Source organism: Apis florea, unplaced genomic scaffold (assembly GCF_048593485.1).
Source record: "Apis florea isolate Af1SG1 unplaced genomic scaffold, ASM4859348v1 contig_3517_pilon, whole genome shotgun sequence".
In the NCBI taxonomy this organism is placed as follows: domain Eukaryota; kingdom Metazoa; phylum Arthropoda; class Insecta; order Hymenoptera; family Apidae; genus Apis; species Apis florea.
Genome location: NW_028256778.1, coordinates 309,204 through 330,895, shown reverse-complemented (window position 1 = coordinate 330,895; position 21,692 = coordinate 309,204). Strand labels below are relative to the sequence as shown.

General features: G+C 29.6%; 3 protein-coding genes and 2 long non-coding RNA genes across 14 annotated transcripts; 3 read left to right on the top strand and 2 right to left on the bottom strand.

Annotated features, from left to right (window-relative positions):
* Nucleotides 1–96: 96 nt before the first annotated feature.
* On the bottom strand, nt 97–7,327 carry Sclp (leucine rich repeat containing protein 20 sclp). Of its 3 annotated transcripts, XM_086913824.1 has the most exons (5): nt 6,575–7,327; nt 2,400–2,503; nt 1,655–1,798; nt 1,314–1,481; nt 97–1,203 (listed from the first exon to the last, which is right to left on the bottom strand). In XM_086913824.1, exons 2-5 carry the CDS (start codon nt 2,461–2,463, stop codon nt 1,040–1,042), a joined length of 540 nt encoding a protein of 179 aa, XP_086769950.1. In that variant the 5' UTR covers nt 2,464–2,503; nt 6,575–7,327; the 3' UTR covers nt 97–1,039. The 3 variants fall into 3 exon arrangements, with proteins under 3 accessions (XP_086769950.1, XP_003698678.2, XP_003698679.1); XM_003698630.4 differs by lacking the exon at nt 2,400–2,503; XM_003698631.3 differs by lacking the exon at nt 6,575–7,327 and having other exon boundaries at nt 2,400–3,371.
* Nucleotides 3,553–6,022, top strand: LOC116415315 (uncharacterized). Of its 2 annotated transcripts, XR_015293952.1 has the most exons (4): nt 3,553–4,500; nt 5,002–5,274; nt 5,349–5,559; nt 5,664–6,022. It is a non-coding gene; the product is annotated as an uncharacterized LOC116415315 (long non-coding RNA). The 2 variants fall into 2 exon arrangements; XR_004225914.2 differs by having other exon boundaries at nt 5,002–5,559.
* Nucleotides 7,328–7,464: 137 nt separating the features above from the next.
* Nucleotides 7,465–10,026, top strand: LOC116415316 (uncharacterized). Of its 2 annotated transcripts, XR_015293951.1 has the most exons (3): nt 7,465–8,214; nt 8,766–9,470; nt 9,548–10,026. It is a non-coding gene; the product is annotated as an uncharacterized LOC116415316 (long non-coding RNA). The 2 variants fall into 2 exon arrangements; XR_004225916.2 differs by having other exon boundaries at nt 8,766–9,550.
* Nucleotides 10,027–11,087: 1,061 nt separating this feature from the next.
* On the bottom strand, nt 11,088–17,608 carry Pdzd8 (PDZ domain containing 8). 5 transcript variants are annotated; one of them, XR_015293949.1, is made up of 10 exons: nt 16,540–17,608; nt 16,266–16,458; nt 15,914–16,176; nt 14,753–15,824; nt 14,407–14,666; nt 14,132–14,332; nt 13,155–13,304; nt 12,651–12,697; nt 12,383–12,565; nt 11,088–12,305 (listed from the first exon to the last, which is right to left on the bottom strand). XR_015293949.1 is itself a non-coding variant. In XM_003698617.4 (9 exons), the coding sequence occupies exons 1-9, from the start codon at nt 16,930–16,932 to the stop codon at nt 12,102–12,104; spliced, it is 2,919 nt and encodes a 972-aa protein (XP_003698665.2). In that variant the 5' UTR covers nt 16,933–17,608; the 3' UTR covers nt 11,088–12,101. The 5 variants fall into 5 exon arrangements, 2 of the variants coding, with proteins under 2 accessions (XP_003698665.2, XP_012349161.2); XR_015293948.1 differs by lacking the exon at nt 12,651–12,697 and having other exon boundaries at nt 11,088–11,232; nt 11,318–12,305; XR_015293950.1 differs by lacking the exon at nt 13,155–13,304 and having other exon boundaries at nt 16,540–17,606.
* Nucleotides 17,609–17,935: 327 nt separating this feature from the next.
* On the top strand, nt 17,936–21,585 carry IntS4 (integrator complex subunit 4). Of its 2 annotated transcripts, XM_086913818.1 has the most exons (8): nt 18,191–18,253; nt 18,319–18,376; nt 18,599–18,737; nt 18,873–19,199; nt 19,275–19,539; nt 19,611–20,073; nt 20,145–20,628; nt 20,706–21,585. In XM_086913818.1, the coding sequence occupies exons 1-8, from the start codon at nt 18,203–18,205 to the stop codon at nt 21,445–21,447; spliced, it is 2,529 nt and encodes an 842-aa protein (XP_086769944.1). In that variant the 5' UTR covers nt 18,191–18,202; the 3' UTR covers nt 21,448–21,585. The 2 variants fall into 2 exon arrangements, with proteins under 2 accessions (XP_003698664.2, XP_086769944.1); XM_003698616.4 differs by having other exon boundaries at nt 17,936–18,253; nt 18,319–18,737.
* The last annotated feature ends 107 nt before the right edge of the window (nt 21,586–21,692 follow it).

Sequence of the window (21,692 nt, the reverse complement as noted above, 5' to 3'; positions counted from 1 at the left end):
ATATGCAAATCCAACATATCCGTTTATTACTGTTTTTTATATTTTTTTCAATCATTAAAAGGAAAGTGAATTAGAGGGAAAAGCAAAAAAGAAATGTATTTCTTAAAGTATATTATAACGTTTCGCGGACAATTGACTAGATCAGAAATACAGAGCAATACATTCTGATACTTGTTGTGCATATACATAGAACTACATTACAATTAGTATATAATACAATTTAATACATTTTACATATTGTTTATATAAATTAAATATAATCTTCTTCTTGTAAAATTCTTGCACGTATCTAAGCAAAAAAAAAAAAAAAAAAAGTCATGAATTTTTGTATATTATAAACAGTATGCTGAATTTATATGTTTTATTTTTTTCTTTTTCTCTTCAATGCTTTTATAAAATTAAAATATCGATTTATGGCGAAGATGTTAGCATTAGATCGCCTATAAATTGGCAGTCGTACGATTTATTATACAATATGTACGTCGCAATATGTCAAGTCCACGCATAAAAAATAATAAAACATATCTTAAATATACAGGATACTTATTTGGAGTTAGTAAAAAATATAGTAGTAAATCGAATCGACAGCTCGCAATGTTATATGTACTTACATGAATCACAGCATTGCGTGGGCCAAATGAGCGAGCAGCAGAATAACATCTAAAAAAATCCACACGGTACAAAACGAGAGTAAAAGAAATGACAATCGATCGCTATCCACGAGATCAATAAAAAAAGTTCCAGGTACGCGGCAAATCTATCCTTAAGTACAGATTATGAAAATCATCAATTAAAGAATATACTATTTTCTGATCATTTTTGCCGCTTATCGTTACACCTGTTATCGCTCAGTCGTATGATATTTTATTACTGTACAAAATACTTGCTTTTGTTCTTAATTCGCTTAACAATCTGTTAGCGAACTTTCGAACAATTTCAGTCAATAATAATGGAAGCAAACTACGTCCAAATTGGACGATTATTCGACGATTAACTGCTTTGGCAGATTTTATTGTTTTCTTTGAGCTATAGATTCATTTCAAATAGTAAGATCTTCCCATTCTTCAACTTGTCGAGGCGTTAATTCAATTTTAATTCGGGTCAAAGTACTGAGTAAATCGTGCATCCTTGCTGTTAACGGATTGGCTTGAAGATCAATAAATTCTAACGCAGGAGCATGCCTGAGTCTTTCGATATCTATGTCTAAAAAATGGAAAGTATCCAGATTATAATATTTATGGATTATTTGAATATTTCTTATATATAAAACATAATATAAATTACATAATATAATATAAAAAATTAAGATTTACCAATGATGGAATTGTTGTTGGCAAGGAGCCGCTTAAGTTGCGGTATCCGACATGTAACGGGTGGCAAAGCAATAAAAGTATTATGCGAAATGTCCAACCTTTCTAATGCTTGTAATTCAGCAAGTTCCTCTGGTAGTTTGCTCATTTGATTATGACTCAGGTTCAATTCTAGAAACGATTACGTGTTTGAATTTGTATTACAGTGATACCTTTCAGCTAATAAATAAAAAAAAAAAGATAAAATTTTTTCAAATAATTAAAAATAAGATTATAATAAAAATGATAAAACTTATTAACAAAATAATTCAATAATAATTTGGTATTATTATTAATTTACTTACCAGTGATCAATGAAAATTTTATTGCAAATTTTGGTGGAATTTTTGTTATTACATTTCCAGATAGATTACATCTTTTTAATTCTGTATGTCTCATTAAATGATAAACTGCATCAGGTACTTGCATCAACTGGCATTCTGATAGATCTGAAAAAATAAAATATTATAACATTAATAAGTATTATATAATTATTTTGTTTAAGATATGAAAAAAAATTTATTCAAAATTTATTTGTAGTAAATTAATTGACACGTTATATACACATTTCAAAAACATATATAATTATTATATAAATGATATATTGTTAGATACATATATTTTAATCACATAGAACATAGTGATATATTCAATTTTCACAATTGGAGCACGGACGTATTGTGATCTTGACAGATCAGCTGTCGAACTGGGTCAGTGTATCAATATTTCATGATGATAACGGTAGAATTTTGTTCACTTTTCAAATATAAACCATTTTTCGGTAATCTTAAAATTGTATATCAACTTCAATTCAATTCATTAAGTAAAAACTGCACTCAAAAAACGGGAAATTTTAATAAAAGTACACAATTTTTTATAAAACCCGCGATGCACCTGTAGCAGCAAAAACTAGGTCATGAACTAGATTAAAGTATCTACAATAATAACTTAATTTAAACAGATTAGATATAAATTTTTACAAGAACCATAATTTGATTAGTTTAGTAAAATATTTTCTTAAATATATATATTTTTTGAAAAATGATTTACCAAGATTGTTAGTTTCTTGTGCATCTTCGCAGCGCAAGACTACTCTCGTGACGGCATTCGCCATCTTGCTGAGGCAAACTGACTTAAGTTGGACGTTTCGCCACCTTAATATGAAACATTTATTTTCGACAAATTTCAGAAATAAATAGTACTTGCTAGATGATTTTGGCATTCATTCTGCTTTCAGAAATTTATACTGCGACATAATGACGTAGAAATCAAAGACAATAATATTCGTAAAATACATTTAATATATTTTGATATTTCAAATAACCATATATTTTTAATGATCAATTAAATTTATCAATGTTTAATTTGAATTTTAATAAGTGTCGAAAAAATTTTAAATATATTTCAGTAATGTGAAAATAGATGCGGGATACTCGCTTGTTTGGTATTGCGCTAAAATTTTTGTCGCCATTTTTCCGGCGCCTGCGCATTTAGTTTTAACTTTGTCAAGTTTTTCTTCGATTCGAGTTCACTATATTTTTCCATTTTATATTGTTCAAAACACTTACATACGATTTAAATTGATTAATTTTATTGTTGAAAGAATTGCAAATAAAATAATCATTGATATAATACAAAATAAAATATTATATATGTATTTCTATTGTATTTTGATGGATAGGTACAGGTAGGTGCCAAACATTTGAAAATTTCGTTACCCTATCTTTTCAGTTGACAAACTTTTTTATATTTCTATATAAACTTTAATGATATATTCTTTATAATTCATATTCTTTAAACCAAAAAATTTTTAATATTATTAAGTGAGTGAAATACTCGACTATGTTTTATTGTTTTTAGTGACAGTAACGATAACTTTTTACTATAAAGTAGTAAATGGCTTTGGTAGCAAGCTACCATTTAAGGTTACGTTTCCATACATGGTGGCGCCTTGCGTACCTGTATTCATGTAGCACACAATGTATATACACTCGTATTTTATCGTGTGGCTATGAAAATATACAATATTGTTCATATTTTGCACACAGAAAACAATTCTCAATATTAAGAATTTAAATATCAAATCAATAATACAATGCTTTATAAAATAAATTTATTTTAATCGCATTTTAATCCCGTGAATATTTAATACAAATTTTATAAAACACAAATTTCGTTTTATACTTTAAATAAATAATAGTAAAAGAAATTAAATCACAATAATATATTGTGATTTAATTTCTTATGTTCATGCATCTATATAACGAAAAATTTGAACAATGATATTTTATTTTTATTGAAAAAAAAATAATGGATGAAAATATAAAAAAGTATATATAAAATAATTATACTATTTTATTACAAAGAAATCGAATTTGAATGTATTCAAAACTAATTAAATAATTATTAAGTAACTGCTTAGTAGTTCATTAACACTTTGTCGTGGATGCATGTAAAAAAGATCAGGAAGAAGAAACGATTCTTAAGCGGTATGCAAAGCGCGAGCATTTACTTTGCTAGGACTTCGTGACGATTCACTATTCCGAGATTGACCTTTCGTGCACACGACTGCCTCCAAAACGTGCAAGAGATCTTTCCTATTGACGAACTATTGAATCACAGATTGACACATCAATATATCGCACAGCAATATCAATAATCAATATGAAAATGTGAACAATCTTAAAATAATATTTTCAAAAATGTGTATATATTATATATATTTTTACATATAATAAACATACTAAATTACATGCAAATGTATATATAGCATAATAATTATGCATAAATTTAAGATAAAATTTTATATTTATCTACACTATTGTAAAAAAATTAAAAGAAATCATTAAATTTATATTTTATATAGTTTTCTATCATTTATGTTTCTATGTTTATAAAATTTTTCTTCTAGTATTCAAATAATTTGGACGATATAATTTCGATTGTATCCTTTAAGCTGTGTTCACAAAAATAAAATATGCTCACGCACGAACAATTTGCAGCATGTTCGGATCGATGAATAGCTTAAGGAACAAAGACCGGATATGAAAGTTACGCAACACAATGTTTATCCAACCAATTATCTATGCTAGAGCCTGGAGTGAACATTTCACTTTTATTCGAATTGATGCACGAATCACACTACCGTGATGTGAGGAACACTACCACCTGTTACGTATGCTTGGCTAACGTGCTGCATTAACATTATATATCCTTATATTATATTTAACAAGTTGATGTTATAATTCTTACACACTATCGAAAAACGATATCATGTCAATAAAAATAAAAAAAATTTGGAGATTATTAAATTCAAAAAATTTTCAAAAAATTTATTCACGTTAAATTTAAAGGAATATAATTAAAATTAAAATTAATTGATAATTCCTCATGATACAATATTAGATTGTAATCAATCATTCGCATGGGAAAAAATATTATTAGCCTAACAAAAAATATTTCTTCTCAAAGATAGTTAACAAGTGTTATTACAGAGACATACATTCGGACGTAGAGTGACTCCTTGAATGTGGCTGCCAAGTGCCTCTCGCTCTCGTTTTCTCCGCTTCAAGACTTTCGCCAGTTACCGATTAGAAATCTTATGTTTATTTTTGACGGGTTAATAATAGTATTCTTTAATGTTGTGTTGCAGTGAAAAGGAAAAAATTACTAATAAATCAACACAAGAAAGTTCGAACAAAATAATTAACAAACAAAAGAAGAACAAAAAGTCAAGATTGATCGTTTACATAAGGAAAGATCAAGTTAAGACAAAGCTGGATGAAGCGTCATTAAGGAAGGTCTCAAATCTATCCGGATGGACGGATAAGGCAAGGACTGAGACCCGTTCTTTCTTCCAGATTGAATCAGGAAGCGAATCGCGTGATCTACTATGATACTTTGAAAGCGAGCATTGATGTAGAAGGTATCGATTGATTCTTTGAACTGTTTTAAAATTCCTCCGCAACAATATCTACTAAAGTTAATTTGTCACGGTAGTCTGAAAATCTAGCTCGTCAGTCGAAACAACGAATCAAGGCCGGCCAGAAACACGTATCAAGTTGCCAACTGTATTAGTCTTCTAATCGAACACATTCTAAGGTCGTTTAATGGTACACGTCTAGTTAATTTAATTCATATTGCACGTAATTTATCTCCTCCCCTGGGGAGAAAACAATTAATTATCTCCACATGAAATAAGTCCTTTATGGTTTGTATAAACAATTATAATTTATATTGTAAACGAATACCAAAATGCTTTTATTATTTTATATTTCTATTAATGAAATTATTTTTATTTTCTGAACATAATAGGGAATTGAGAATTATCTTATCGGCGAATTGAGAGTGAATTATATCAGAAGAATAAATATATATATAAGAAACCAGCCAAAGTTTAGTTGGGATACATAAGATTTGCAGTTCATTTGCATGTTTACTTATTTGAAGAAAAATTTCATGAAATCGACTAAGAAGAAGAAATACTTGTGTTTTCAAATATAAATCTAGTTTAAAAGTGATAAGGAATCAAAGGAGATGGCGAAAAATGATTAATCCGAGTTAATTTTCAGTACTAAGTTTTCACAAAAAAACATATTCAACTTTAGTATTGTTCGATATCTTATCTAAACTTTTATCATCCGTGACTAAATCTACGCAGTCCATTATACAAATTGTTTTATTTCATGAACGTTCGTTATTTTTTTTTTTTTTTCGATCGCATAGTAGATGCAAATCCGCAACAGAATATAAACTTTAAGGGATATATAATTGAAACATAAATATTATTCGACAAATGTTTCGACATGTTTCTTTTCCCGAATGAAATCTTCAGCCGAGCGAAAGTGTAATACCTCAAACGCGGAAAGATATCGTACTGTAGAAAGTATTAAACGCGAAGGAAACAATTACGTTTCGCTAACCGATTTTATCCAGTTTATCGATACAAATTTCGCTTGTAGAAAAGATGCATCACTTATATACTTTTTTTTTTTTTTTTTTATTATCCTTTTCTCACTTTTTTTTTTATTTTTAAAAGTACACGTCATTTTTTTAAGAAAAAACTATATTACTTTCTATAAACGATCTTTCTTATTCAGTAATTTTTGTTTTACGTTCTCTCTCCCAACGAACAAATCAAAATTTTATTGCTGTTAACAAGTTTTAAACAAGATTAAAACATTAATGCAATGATAGAAAACTATGCAATAATAGATTTGACCTACCTAGATTACAATTGTCCTGTGCCTGTTCGCACCGGGAAACTACCCTAATTATCGCCCGGCCCGCCAATTGCACACAAACAGCCATAGCCACGTTCCTCTCTCCTTGTTCCTGAGAAATTTGTTCCATATCGTCTCCATTGTACGCGAGTGGTCTCATCTCTTCTGCTTTACTATGTGAAACGTGAAACGTGAAAAAATCTTGCCAAGTTTAAACGAAAGGAAATAATCTTGCTCTGAATTCTGCCTATTCGAACGATCACTGAATCTCTTCCAAGTTTTTCAATTATCGTCAAACTTTTTTTTCACAGTGGTGAAGAAGCACACAGCTTTTACAGTTCTTCAAAGTTATGAATAGCACCCTCGATTCTCTTCACTTCTTCTTCAAGACATCAAGAAACTATCATGTTTCGAGAGATTGATCGTTTCACACAAGAGAAGATTTGAAACGCACTTTTCCAACGAGGTAACTCTCCAAGCATAAATTTATATCGTTTCTAGAGTAAATCTTTAGCGTCGTCTTCGCAAATGTTATGCTTTATTAAGGAAACAATGATAAAAATTTGGCTTCAAGAACATCGACGGATCGACCACGTCGTCAGACGAGATCGTTATTTTCCTCGATCTTTCACAAAACCACGAGATTTCCGCGATTTTCTGTTTTTCCGCGCTCGAGAGACTCTGAAAATATAGCGGGAAAAAGTATCGCAATGAGAGTGTTTGAGGTGACGCTGGCTGGCACTAAAGTGCACAACTCCACGCGGTGCTATTTAAGCCTTCGTCGCGGGGTCTCCCACCAAGATGCATCTCGGATCAGCTGACTACTTTGTTTCAACTCCCTCTCTTTGTTTGAAAACAACTGTAGAAACCACTACGCATATTCACCGCCAGGTGCACTCGGCCTGCAACCTGTCGAAATTGGAGTTAGAGTTTTCACGAACGCGCGACTCAAGGTTCCCCGTTAACAGAGCGCGTTGGTTTTGTTTCAGTGTCTCCTCCGTTGTCCCCTCGGCGAAGAAGGAACGAGACAGGAAAAAAGATAGATGTGCTTTAAACAGCGAGATCTTTTCGTGGATCGACTGGTGGACTTTTCCGCGTTTTACGCCTCTTAAGAGTCGAATTACGTTGAACGCGGCATTGGAAATCATTTCGGTACAGAAATAGGCAGATAAATGCAACTACTCGAAGGTCTTGTACACGCCGGAGTAAATCTGCGTGTAAGATTGACGGAAACAGGAAGGGATCGTCGCAGGGAGAAGCGTAATATTCGACGCAGAAGTTCTCGCGGAACGGGATGACTCATCTAATTGCACGTTTTATCGGGATTGAGATTCTTTTGATCGTGGCTGCACTCGAAAGGGACCTAGATTTCGTGCGTGTAAGTTTGGAAAGCGTCGGCATGATTTATTTCCTGCCGACGAGCTCGATTACGAGCTTCCAAATTCTATTTCTCTTTCGACTCTTTCGCCTTTTTTAATTAATTCCAAGTTTCTTTCATCTATAATTCATGACACGTTAGAACGTCTAGATATCGTAGGAACGGTGGCGATGCAATTTTTCATTTTAAACTTACCATACTTATCCATACGTCCGAATCCTCTTATGCAATGATATCGGGTCGGTGGGAAAGTAATGTCGGTTTCGTGAGTATAAGAAATAAATTAATTTATCATTGTACATATTCTTATATATACATTTTTCAAATTATTTGAATTTTGTGTTATATAGCTTGTTGTAGTAAATGTTTTCTTTCTTTTTTGCGTCTCTTAAGATATTTGCCAAGAATTCATTCATACTTTTATCATTCACTTTTGTAATATTATCTTGTAATTGTAATAATATTATAACTTGAAATTCAATTAAATTTGATATATTGTTTAAATTTATTCCAAAGATATAATATATCTTTTTCGGAAAGAATTGTATTTATATCTTTATCAAATTCATATAACGAATTTTTATTATAAAAATACAAATTGTCTTGTCTTATACACTATATTGGCTGTAAAAAAGTGTTTGTATATTAGTGTTTAAATATATATTCCAGCATATTAATTAATTAAAATACAAATTTATCGAATTTCATATAATTTGATAATATTTTTAATCGATAAAAAAATTTGATATTATAAGATATGTATAATATTTTTTTCTTTTAGCCAACTGCTAAATCTACATCGAATTTTAATTTCAGACGAGAAAGAGAATATTTCATAAAATAGATTTGAAGTCGTTCATCTTACCAAAATCAAAATCGATATAAAAGCGATATATAATTTTCTACACGCATAAAAAGGAAATGGAGGAAAAAAAAAAATTGTGCAGTGGATTAGAGAAATTATTATACAACCGCCTCTATGGACGATTCTTCGATTCGGTCTTCTGGATATTTTATTCGTTTTATTTTTCCTATGTATATATATATATATATATATATACATATATATTTGATCATGTCGTTACATAAATGTGCAATTAGTGGCGCAGCTCGTGCGAACGAGGAAGCGAACGAGACTAATAAAAAATAATAGTTTTAAATACATTTCTATTTCGCTTTTAGATCGGTCAAATCTTTGTTCGAGTTCGAGTTCCGTTCACCTTTTCATTCGTGTTCGCGAAATATTCACGTCGTCCAAAACCAAGGTCAAAAATACGACGAACCATTCGTTCGGCACGATGCCTACTGCGCCATTGCAAATGCTCATTATTAACTATCATCGATCTTTTCCAGCGGTGATCCGGTTTCAGATGTTTTTCTTTTTTTCTTTTTGTAACATTTTTGAAAACAGCACGATACAAAAAATGTTCCACTTAACAATTGGATTGGCACACGTGTTAATTCAGCGAATCATTGAAAATCTTCCCTTCTCAAATAATTCTTCGGAATGGGCTATAAAAAGTAAATCGATTAACTTAAATATATTCTTGTTATATTGTTGTTATTTTATAATAATATAATATAATATTTAATAATAGAAATTTGTAAAGTTTCCTGATGAAAACAATATTGAACATTTCCTTGGTAAAAATACGAATCAAAGTGTACAAATACAATTGTATCATTTCTTAAGTGACAAGATTTAAAAGAAGAGACTGCATATGGACGCGTGCATCGTCGCTATAATATTATCACCGCGATAATAAACAGCGTGAGCATCTGGAAGAACTGGCAAATATTGCGGGGATACTTTTCAGATAGAAAGAGAACATTGAATACGCCGTGTGTTGGCTGACGTCGCGAGAACGAGAAACGTATTCGTTTCGCTGCATTAAAACAATATATTTCTACTCCTTTCTCTCGAAAGAATCTCATATTCATCCAATCACACGGTATTCTCGAAAAAACGAAATCTTTCTGACTCATCGTTACCGATCGTATCGAATGTTCTCATTTAACAGCAAAAAGAAAAAAAAAAAAAAGAAAAAGAAGAGAAGAAAGTACATCGAATCTGCAATCTATCTCTATCTCGAAAGCAATCGCGAATAAATGCGTGCGAAAGGATCTCTTTTTTCTTGATAGGAAATTTTTTTTGCTCTCCATTCATCGTAGAGCCTAGTATCCCAACAGGGATAAAATGTTTATACGATTCTTCGGTATGTTTGGCACGTGGCCAGAGGATACTGCGCGTGCATGGACGAGAATAGATTTGCGGGCCAAAATCCCCCATGACTTCTTAGTCGTCGTATTCGTATTGACTCTTGCATGAACATATGCGAGATAAAAGCTACGCTACATCGTGCAAGATCGATGCACGCGATCCGTGCACGTGTATGCCCTCTCTTTCTCTATTGCCTTCACGCGATTTCATTTTTTTCTCTATACATCTATTCATTCTCTATGGATGCACATTATATCAGTAAAGAAGATTTTCATAACGTTTGGAGCCAGTCTTCAATCATTCTTAATCCATAATCTTTTCAATTTCATAATCAATTTCAATAATAGATCCGGAATATCAATATATTGTCCTTTTTAAATTTAATGAGTTAGTATTTCCAAAACGATGCGCAATTTTACATCCAGAGTTAAGATTCTGAGTTTACGCCAACTGTGATCTGCCAACACATGACAGAAAGAAACATCGTGTTCCACGAATAATCCGCGCAACAAACTTTTATGAACGCTGGGAAAAGCCGTGTGCGAAAGGAATCACATGGATATGCGTTGGTGGTTTGGAATTGTTCGTTGATTCGCAATAAAATAAAGAAAAAAAAAAAAAGAAAAAGAAAATAAATAAAATCGCTCGAAGTTTTATATTACAGGCTATTTTTTTTCTTCTACTTTTACGGTGCATTTCAGCATCACGCGATTATAATGAGCGGAAAATCTTTGTCAAACGTCTCCTTTTGACCGCGAACGTTGGCCCTATAAAATCTTTGGCTCTGACGTAGATTTCTTTGTGCACTCGCAGGTTATTGCGTCTCCGTTTTTCGAGTATTTTCATATTTACCGAGAATTCGGATGTTTTACGTAGTTTGAACGAACGGAAACGTCGCCAGTAACTATAGACGAACATCAATTCAATTTCGCTTTTATTCGCATATATATTTTTCGTTGAACGAATGAAATGTTTTCAATATACTTATTAGCAATGCTTAGAATAATAACATATTTCGAGAGAAAATAATTGCACAGGAAACAATTTTCGCTAATTATTATCCTGAAATAATACAAGTAAAAATTATTACTGAACACTTGTTCGACAATTTGTATTAATCTTTTTATATTCATTATTATATACTAACAATGAATTGCAAAATCCGTAAAACTACATTACATCGATATTTTGATGCAGTGTTATCTATGGATGGAATTCTATCTTTATAATGTATTTATATTCTTGTGTAGATCATATTCGTTAATATATCAGTTGCAATTCATGCATTTCATTGAAGCAAGATCAATAAAAAATGATTAGATAAAAAAAGAAAATCTATTCTGGAATGTTTAAGTTTAATAATAGATGTTAAATCACTATATTATTATTAAAGAGAATAATATCTATTCCGTAAAGCTATATGCTATAATTAAGTACCTAATTGCCCATTACCTTATGCTTAAACTCAAGACACTATTATCCCGTATTTATTATTTTAATCATTTTATAATTATTTACCTAAACCGCTGAAAATATTCTAAGCGTAAACACAGTTGGTATATATTGTACTCTGTTCTCTACAAATATACGTAAAATCTGTAAATACAAGTCTTAATTTTTGGTGTTCTCTGGTAAACTATGAAAGTATCACGGTAAAATTTACGAGTATTATCTCGAGACCTATTAACATGAATATCGCTGCACCATTTAAAGAGAAATTTCGAAACACGCATATAATACATATAATTATAAATATATATTATAGATCCTTAGAACGAAATTATAATCGTTCAAATTCGACCAATGATTCGATCAATATTTAGTTTAAATTGAAGTAAAATGAAGTAAATTTGAATGTAAGAAGTGAAAGAATGTATATAATATAAGATATATGATATATCTTGGCTTCTTCTCATAAAAATTTAAATCTATTAAGATTCCTTGTTTTTTTGAGATCGATCTAATACTTCTTGCGCTTGTTGTAATCCGGCACAATAATGCAATAATAAGACACTCAGTGCTTGCACACGTAAATCACTCTGTGCAATCAATTTAATACTGTCCATTTCTCCACTTTGTGATAATTCTAATCTTGAGGTAGTTTCGGCATCGAGTGCAGTTTTAAGTTTTCCCATCTATATTGAAAAAAACGATTAAATATAATATTAACTTATATTTCATTTTTATCTTTAAAATTTAACTCTATCTTTACCATAGTATTAATCTTTTCAACACGTTCTTGAGGCTCCAAATGTTTGTACAGAAACTTCCCGGTATCTTTAGCCCTAGACATAAGACCATCATCCAAATCCCCTGCTACTAGAGGAGCTGCCACACTTGGCTCAGCACCCTCCAAGAGATCAGGACTTATGCCCAAGCCTCCAACCAATGAATTCTAAATGTTTCAATAATTTGATCAGATATATTGGAGCATAATATTCGATTTTTAGATCTTGTCCCTATGAAATAAATGCACCTACCTTCGATTGATATGATAATAAAGGTGTAAAGAAAGCATCGTTTTGCACTATTAGAAATTGTAATAATTATGCAGCATCAATACAACAATATTTTATATGATAAGCATGGTGGTTCAATGTGCATCTGCATATCTGTTACTTCAATGTAATAGTTAGTGCCATAAGAAAAAAAATATAGCCGTTTGCAATAGAAGTAAAAGCTCGTATAAGAGTTTTCAAAACGTTGCACGAAAGATTGAACGCGAAGCGAATCAAATAATATAAGCTTTAAAATCACAATCAATATAATCATAAGCGTGTTTTCTGCCCCCTACAATTGCTGGTATATACAAAAGAATAGGACAAAGAACAGAAATAGAGCAGAGAAGGCCTGAAATTATATTTTGATTTAATCACAATTGATAAATATCAAAAGGTTATTTATAGCTAATATAATTATTAGCAAAACGATCGATATAATCCTTCTCTGTTCCAACTGGACAAATTTGTGTTATTAAATTCTACCTTGCGGGATGCACAGGGACTTGGGGGAAGACTTCTAGATGCCAAACCAGTACCGGAAGCCGGCGGGGCCAAGCAACTGGTACTTCCAGCCTTCTTCAGGCCCAATAGAGTATTAGCTATACTAGCCTTCATGGCCATCATAGTTGCACCCTGATTAATTGATCAATGGATTTCAAATTTATTAATAATTTTATTTATCTAATTATGAAAACCGATAAAAGAAAGAAAAACAAAACATACAAACAATCGTGCCCTCAATCTCGCTCTTGATTATTTAATGTGTAAAAGGTTAAATTATTTTATTAGACAATAATAAAACAAATAATCTATTCACTTACAAAACTCATAAATTACACATTAGAAGCAAGGTTAAGGTGCAAACCTACAAAAAACCTTCACCTCCCTATTATGCAGATGATCAATTTTATTGCCAACAATAAAGTGAATCACACTTAACAGTTGTTTCCCTATGTACAAAATACCAAGAATACTCTAGATATTTCAAGTATACATTAATTGCCCAAAAATTGCAATTCCTTGATTACAGCATTGCATACTGTACAATTAAATATCACTAATAAAGCGTAGATATGTATAGTAATTGTAATTTTATAATATTTCTTTTTTAAAATTTCATTCTAACCACAGTTGGATAACAAAATTTTATCTTTCAAAATTAATATACAATTTTTTTTAATAAAAATATAAATTATGTATGTATATATCACATATGTTAATAAACTTCAATCCAGAAATTTAACTTTAAATTCTAAGTTATCTTAATTATAATTATTATTTTTAAAAACTGACATTGTATAAATCACAATGAAAAAAACGAATAAGAATATTCGTTTTATGGAATTGTCAACAAGATATAATATTCATTGTGATTTTAAGATTTAGTATATGTTTGAAAGTTTCATTAAGTTGACAATACCATTCTCATGTAATAAAAATTTTTATTACGTCTTGAGTACCTGTACAGTATCTTCACAACTGGTTAGTGAAATTTCTGGACCCGATTCTCCAATAAGAGTAGGCTCTATTTCATCCGCTTCTAATGCCATTGTTGTTATACTTTCGGCTCCACATATTCCCGATGCTTGACACCGAACTTCGCATTTTTTATGACACACCATACCACAATCTCTGCACTGTACCGCATCTTTTAACCAAATCTATATAAACATATAAATTTTGTTATTCAATATTTACAAACATTTAAAAAAAAAATAATTGTAAAAATATCGACCTTTTTTGTACAAAAATCGCAATGTGTTGCTCTATGAAAGTGAGTTCTAATAAAGTCATGCATTTTTTTCTCAATAATTTCTTCACTCAAAGGTGGTTGTGTTTTAATAGCTTCTGTATTTTCTTTTTTTCCCATATGAAATATGTGACGATTTGGATAACTGGATTCCCATGTATAAGATAATAAAATATCACCATAACAAAGTGTTGGATCAAATCCTGAATAACCTTGTAGTTTTGGATGAACTGTCGTCAAGGAAGCTTATAAAATATAGCACATAAAATTAATATAAAATAGATAACAATAATATTAAAAATTATATTTAATAAGAACAAATAATACATACCACTATCTGGTGGTAATAAAGCATGACATTTAAGATAATGACCAGTTGAAGATGTATAGCATTGTGCTAAAATTAATTTCATGGGAACATTAATATATCCTAATAATTTTGCATGAATTTCTCCTCCTCTTACACGACCCCACACTCCAATATTTAAATACTGAAGTTCTGAATCAATTTGGAAAGTTCTAGTTTCCTCAAAAGTAATTAAAGAAGCATATTCCTTTTCTTTAGTTGTATAATATAAATCTGATATATTTGTTACATAACTATCATTAAAACAAAATTGAGAATTACTCGATATTGATTGATTTGAAGTAGTCGAAATTTTTCTAGAAGGTGTAGTATCTGGTGTTTGAGCAGTATCATCAGTATGTGCACTGCTTTTTCTTCTTCTAAAAAATTTATTACCCATTTCCAATTTATCAGCAATTTCATTTTCATAATCTTTTAAATCCGAAAATTTAATTTGAGTTTCAAATTTGATTTTGCTATCTTCTGTACTGGGTGTATCTCCTTTATTTGATACGGAATCAATTTTTAATGTTTTCTTATCTCCTCCTCTTTCTGCAGATATTTTTTCACTGTCCAATTTCATACTAGTTTGCTTGTCTAAATCTGTTTTAGAATACTTTCTTTCAACCCTTATGATAAAACGTCTTTGTACAGCACTTTTTACAAATTTAGCTACTTGATTCATGTTAGATACTTTTTTACCATCTACTGCTATTAAAATATCCCCTTTCTTCATCTCAGCAATTGCAGCAGGACTTCCAACTATTATAGTTTCAACTAATACACATATATGACCTATTTCTGGCACAAATTCTTGTTTAAATACTACACCAAGTTGCTGTGATCCAACTTTACTAATAATTAAATCCAACACCATATAAGGAACACCAGTATATTGAGTTAAATATACCCAAGGTGTTGAGTCTATGCATATTGTACAATATATTTCAACTTGTGATCTGTCCTCTGCATTAAGTATATTAGGTCCAAGATTTAATCTAGTTACTTCAATCAATGATACTTCCAAGTAACCTGGTATTAATTGCATATTAGCGACCTGAAAAATTTTTAAATATTTAGATATATTAAATAGTTAGATATATTATTTTTCAATTTTTATAATGATGGGATCAAGAAATATTTTACTTCAGATAAATCTACGGCTTCATCGTTTAATCTGCGGAAAAATGGTTTGTAACGCATTTTATAACGAGGTAGCGTGTGCTTCCTCCGTACTGCTCTCCGAATTTGTCCTGTGATCAAAGAAATAATTTGTGGTTGTAATTGACGACCTTGAAATTGAGATTGCACTTCCAATTCAAGTATAGGATCTGAATAGAAACTTAAAGACCAATGAGTATATGGAACACGTGTAAATTGTAATCTAGCTCTACCACTGATACGTTTCACTGAAAGAAAATATTATAAATTACATAAACATTGAGTGACAAAGATCAAAAAATATACTTATAATAATTTGTTTAAATTATTAATGTACCTTGTAAAGCCATATAAGCAGTCTTTCCCAATAACATTTTAACATCTATTGATAATTGAAAATTTCCAGAATAATGTAAATCTAAAGATAAATCTAATGTCTCCAATAATCCTGTATCAGCATCTATTTTTGAATCTGCAACTTCTAAACCTTTTATTGTGGGAAATTGTGAACCTAAATTTAAATCTCTTAACTGAAAATATTATAAATAAATATATATATTTATTTATAAGTAACATATGAATATCAAACAATAATTTGAACAATAATTTACCTGTACACTGTCCAATAATTTTCCAGTAGTAGATTGAGTTAATAATTCTTTGAATTCATTATTTAATTTTCTGTATAACCAAAGACGTACTCTCTCAGCATTTCTAAGTTCATTGAATAGAAATTGTAATGTTAAATTTATTGCCAAGTTTTCATTGCCTTGACACATACCCTGACGTGATATATTTATGGAATTTGTTTTTTCATCTTGAATTTTTTCAAATAATTCTTTAGGTAATTGAGCCTTGCCATGGTGAAGTGATTTTTTTGGTGAATTTGCTAAAGGTGCTTGTTCCAAAAATTTTTTGAACAGATAAAATTCCAATACAATTGTACATATTATACCACATATAAATGTAATCACAGATACACAAATAAATTCAAAAATGTCCATATTAATATATCATCTATTGGAAACTTAATTGTTTCCCTGAATTAACACCAATTTTTTCACTACTAAGATTGAAAAATATTCAAATAAATTGTATAAAAAATCTTCTTGAATTAAATATGAAACAACAATCATATAAACATATTAAATATATTTTAATATTATTAAATAATATTTTTAAGATAAATACATTACGACGTTCATACAAAATATTAGGAACTCTTATAATATGTATGATTTCGAATCGATCATTAAAAAAGTATTGTTTTTTTTAATGTTGAATTACATTGTTATGATCACTTTCGTTTCACGGGTCAACAGTTATTCAGAACACTTTCACCTATCATTATAAATTAAAATTAAGACATTTTCATAAAAATATAAATAAAATTTTATAAGAATTTAAAAAATATTCATTTTCACAAGAAAATGTTCGTATAATACATTTTAGAAAATCTAATAATGCCAATGAACATGGATAAAACGTATCATGACAGTTTTCTATTGATCCCGGCAGCCATGTTAGTGCCAAACAAACTTGTCAATTTGACAGATCTGTCAATTGTCTATCTAATACTATCTATTTAAAAAATGATGACCAAAAATATAAATGTTTATTTCTTTAAATTTTTACATTGTAATAAATATCAATAATGCAATATTTTATTTATATATAATCATATATAATCATATAATCAATTCAAGAAAACAAAAAGAATTTAAAAAAACAATATATTATATTATCTAAAATAATATTAATATAATATAATAGAAATAATTCATATACTTTAAATAATTATATAATTTTATTTTAAAATAAAAATTGTAATATAATTTTATATTATGCAAAATATAATTTTATTATTCTTTATATATATTTTTTATATATCTTTTATATTAATAACATATATCTTATATTAATAACATATTAATTTTTTTTTGATAAAAATTGATATGAAATAAACTATTCAATTATATATATTTCGATATTAAAAATATAGTTGAATTGAATAACATAATCAGCTGATAGTGTAACCTCGTAATTTTGTCTTTAGAACAAAATATTTTTTGTCCATATTATATTATTTAAGTTATATATAAAATTTATGTAAATATGTATTTCTAATATCAAATAAGAAGTTATTAATATTTTTATTTCTTATAATATAAAATAATACAAAATATAAATGTAATCTTTATAGATGCATATATATTATAATATAGCTATAATTATATATTTTATATTTACAAATAAATATAGAATATTTTAAAAATGGCAGCATTAATGAAGAAAAGAGTTTTAGCAGAATTTAATCAGAGTCAGGTAATTAAATCTCTTGTTCAAAAAAAATTTAATAGAAAAATTTTATTTAAATGTATATTTTATAGGTTGTAAATGAACCACCATTAAAAAGATTAAGAACATTGCGGCTTATATCAAATTCAGGTAGTAAAAATGGAACAGAAGGAAGTTCAGCATTAGCTTATATTGAATGTCTTGAAAAATGTAAATGTGGCAATGATGCTTTACAACTTCTTGTTCGTATATCTGATACAATTGCATATATCTCTTCAGAAGATGTTCCTTCTGTAGTAAAAAAATTATCAGAAAGATTTACTATAGAAACAGAAGCTGCAGTTCGTGCTAAAATATTATGGATATTTGCAGAATTAGGAGAAGTAACAAATGATTCATTAGAGAAGACAAGAATTGTTACTGAAACAGCTGAACTTTTAAAAAATGAAGAATCCCATAGAGTAAAAAGTCAAGGTTTAGCAACATTATTAAAACTGGGAGATTATCATAGGTATTATATACTTTTATATATTTTATATATTGTAATATAATAAAAAATTATATATTATAAAGAAATTATCATTATTTCATATTTTATATTATTAAAATACATAGAATATAAGATAATCAATTCATTCAATTTTAGAAGTCTTGTATTGAAGATTGCTCGTGATCATTTACCTGATACTTGGCATGGTGTACAGACACGTTGTCTTTCTATCATTGGAAGATATTTAACAGCAAATGCTACTGATGATACTTTAGCACTTGTCAGCAATTATGCACACTCTCAAGATCCAAGAGTACGTGCACAAGCATTTGAGACAATGGCTGAACTTCATTCTTATAGAAGTTGTAGATTACCAGCAACTTTTTTTGGAGAAGCTTGCACTGCACTTAGAGATGATTATGAAATAGTTCGTAGAACTGTTCTTAAACTAATATGGCTTTTAGGTAGAGAATATCCTGAAAAGTAAGCAATAATTGATAACTTTTTAATTATTATTTTTGTTGTTAATTATCATATTCATATCTTATTATTTTATAGTATTATTGTAGGATCAGATGGAGAAGATATACGTATGGTAGATTGTGCATTTTCCCAAATTTGTAGTCTTATGGGTGATTTATCACCAAGAGTTCGAGCTTCAGCAATGTCTCTTTTAGGGACAATGAAAGGTGTATCAAAACGATATATAGAACAAGCATTGGATAAAAAACAAAAAGTTGTAGAAGCAGATAGACCAGAAGTAGAAGAAAAAAGCGGATCATGTGGAGCATTTATTCATGGTTTGGAAGATGAATTCTTAGAGGTATTATTATTATTTATTTTTTTATAATATAATTTATATTTTAAGTAATTGAAATAAATAAATTTATTCAGGTAAGAACAGCTGCAGTTGAAGCACTTTGCACTTTATCCTTAGAACAACCAAATATAGCTAGAATTTCATTGGATTTTATGGTTGATATGTTTAATGATGAAATTCAAGATGTTCGATTAAGAGCTATTGAATCATTAAGGAAAATATCTGCAAGCGTAACGCTTCGCGAGGATCAGTTAGAAACAATCTTAGGAGCATTGGAAGACTTTTCAGGTGAAGTACGAGAAGGTTTACATGCTACTCTGGCGGCTAGTCGGCTTGCTACAAGAAATTGCCTTCATATGTGTGTAAATCGTTTACTCGATAATTTAAGTCGCTATCCACAAGATAAAGAAAGTATTAGAAATTGTTTAGCAGCATTAGGAGCATCACATCCATATTTAACATTGCCTTTAGTACCTCAACTTCTTGGACGACATCCATTCTTTGATACACCAGAGCCAGACGTTGATGAACCTTCTTGTATCCTTTTAATAGTTTTCTTTATAAAATATAATTTGCATTATTTTTAATATTCTTAACTACAAATATAGATGCAAGTGTATTAGTTTTGATTTTCAATGCTGCATTACATTGTCCAAGCATGCATGCTCTTTTTACAGAGCATGCATCTAAACATTATCATTATTTGCGCGATACTATGCCACATTTAGTTCCTCGATTACGACCAACCATAACGAGCGGACCAGACTTTGGAAAAGAGGATAAAATTGATGAGGAAACTGAACGTGGAAAAGAATTCCTAGAAAAAGTAGTTACTGGTGTAGAAAATGCAAGACCTGGTGGTAGAGTTCATACGCAACTCTTAGAAGCTGCAGCTGTTGACTTAGATCGTTTAGCAGAAATGGATCATCGTATGGAAGGAGCCGCACGTTTTACTGTTTTATATATAAAATGTTTGCTACTTTTGAAATCAGTATTAAAAGAATTTTCAATATCATCAACAAATTCGGTATCGGCAAGTCCATTGCCAAACACAACTACTAATGTTTCAGTTCTTCTTCAAAATACTCAAAAGTATGTTTAAATATATTTATATTTATTATATCTATATATAAAAACTTATTTATCAGTAATTTATATAAATGTTATAGATTACAACGATTATTCAGTGGATTAGGTGAAAACGAAATCATATTAGCCAATGATGTATGGTTAAAAGCATTAGCTGTAGAATTAATTCGAGTAACAAGAAGTGTAACAGGAAGAAGTGCTCTTCCACTTGCACGTCATTTTTTATCTGAAACTGATACTCTACCTCAAGATACTACAAAATTGCCATCCTTTTCTAGAGCTCTTGTACATCAAATTCCAACTTTAGCTGATGTAAAACCGGGTTCTCTAACACGAATGCTTTTACCATTACTTTTAACACCAGCGGCACAAGGAGAAGAACGTCTTCCTAGACCATCAGTATCTACTCGATTTTGTAGAGCAATTATAGAAGAACCTAGAGGCGATGCAGATGCTGCATTGAAATTTACAGGAGGTCTTCTATTAGGAATTCCATTAACAGCAAAAATATTAAATTTGCGAGATCCTAATATATTACGCATTAAATTGAGGCATCCTGATCAACAAGTACAATTATTATTACCGCGTCAATCAGATTTACGATTACAAAATATAGAACAAAATGACTTTAGATTGAAAACTACAGTTCTATTATCTCATCAAGTTTGGATGGAAGCTTGTAATGTAGAAATATCTCTTGCACTTCTTGTACCATCTTCAGCTGTATGTACACATTCTCCCCTTGATGATCCATGTGTTATAGATCTTTGTAAACCAACTAAAGTTTCAATTGCACCAAAACCTATAAAACGAGGTATCTAAGTATATTTTATAAATCTCAATAATATTTGTTACCTTGAAATATTTTGTGAATTTCCGAACTTTAAGATAATATAAAAACACAAAAATATTTTAAAAAATTTTACTTATGTTAAATAAATCAATGATTTATAGATTTGACTAGATTTTTATTTTTATAAATCTTTTATGCACAATGATTCAAAGATGAGGTACTTTTTTTTAAGATGAGACTTTAATTCTTTTTGCTTTTTATTTTCATATTATTA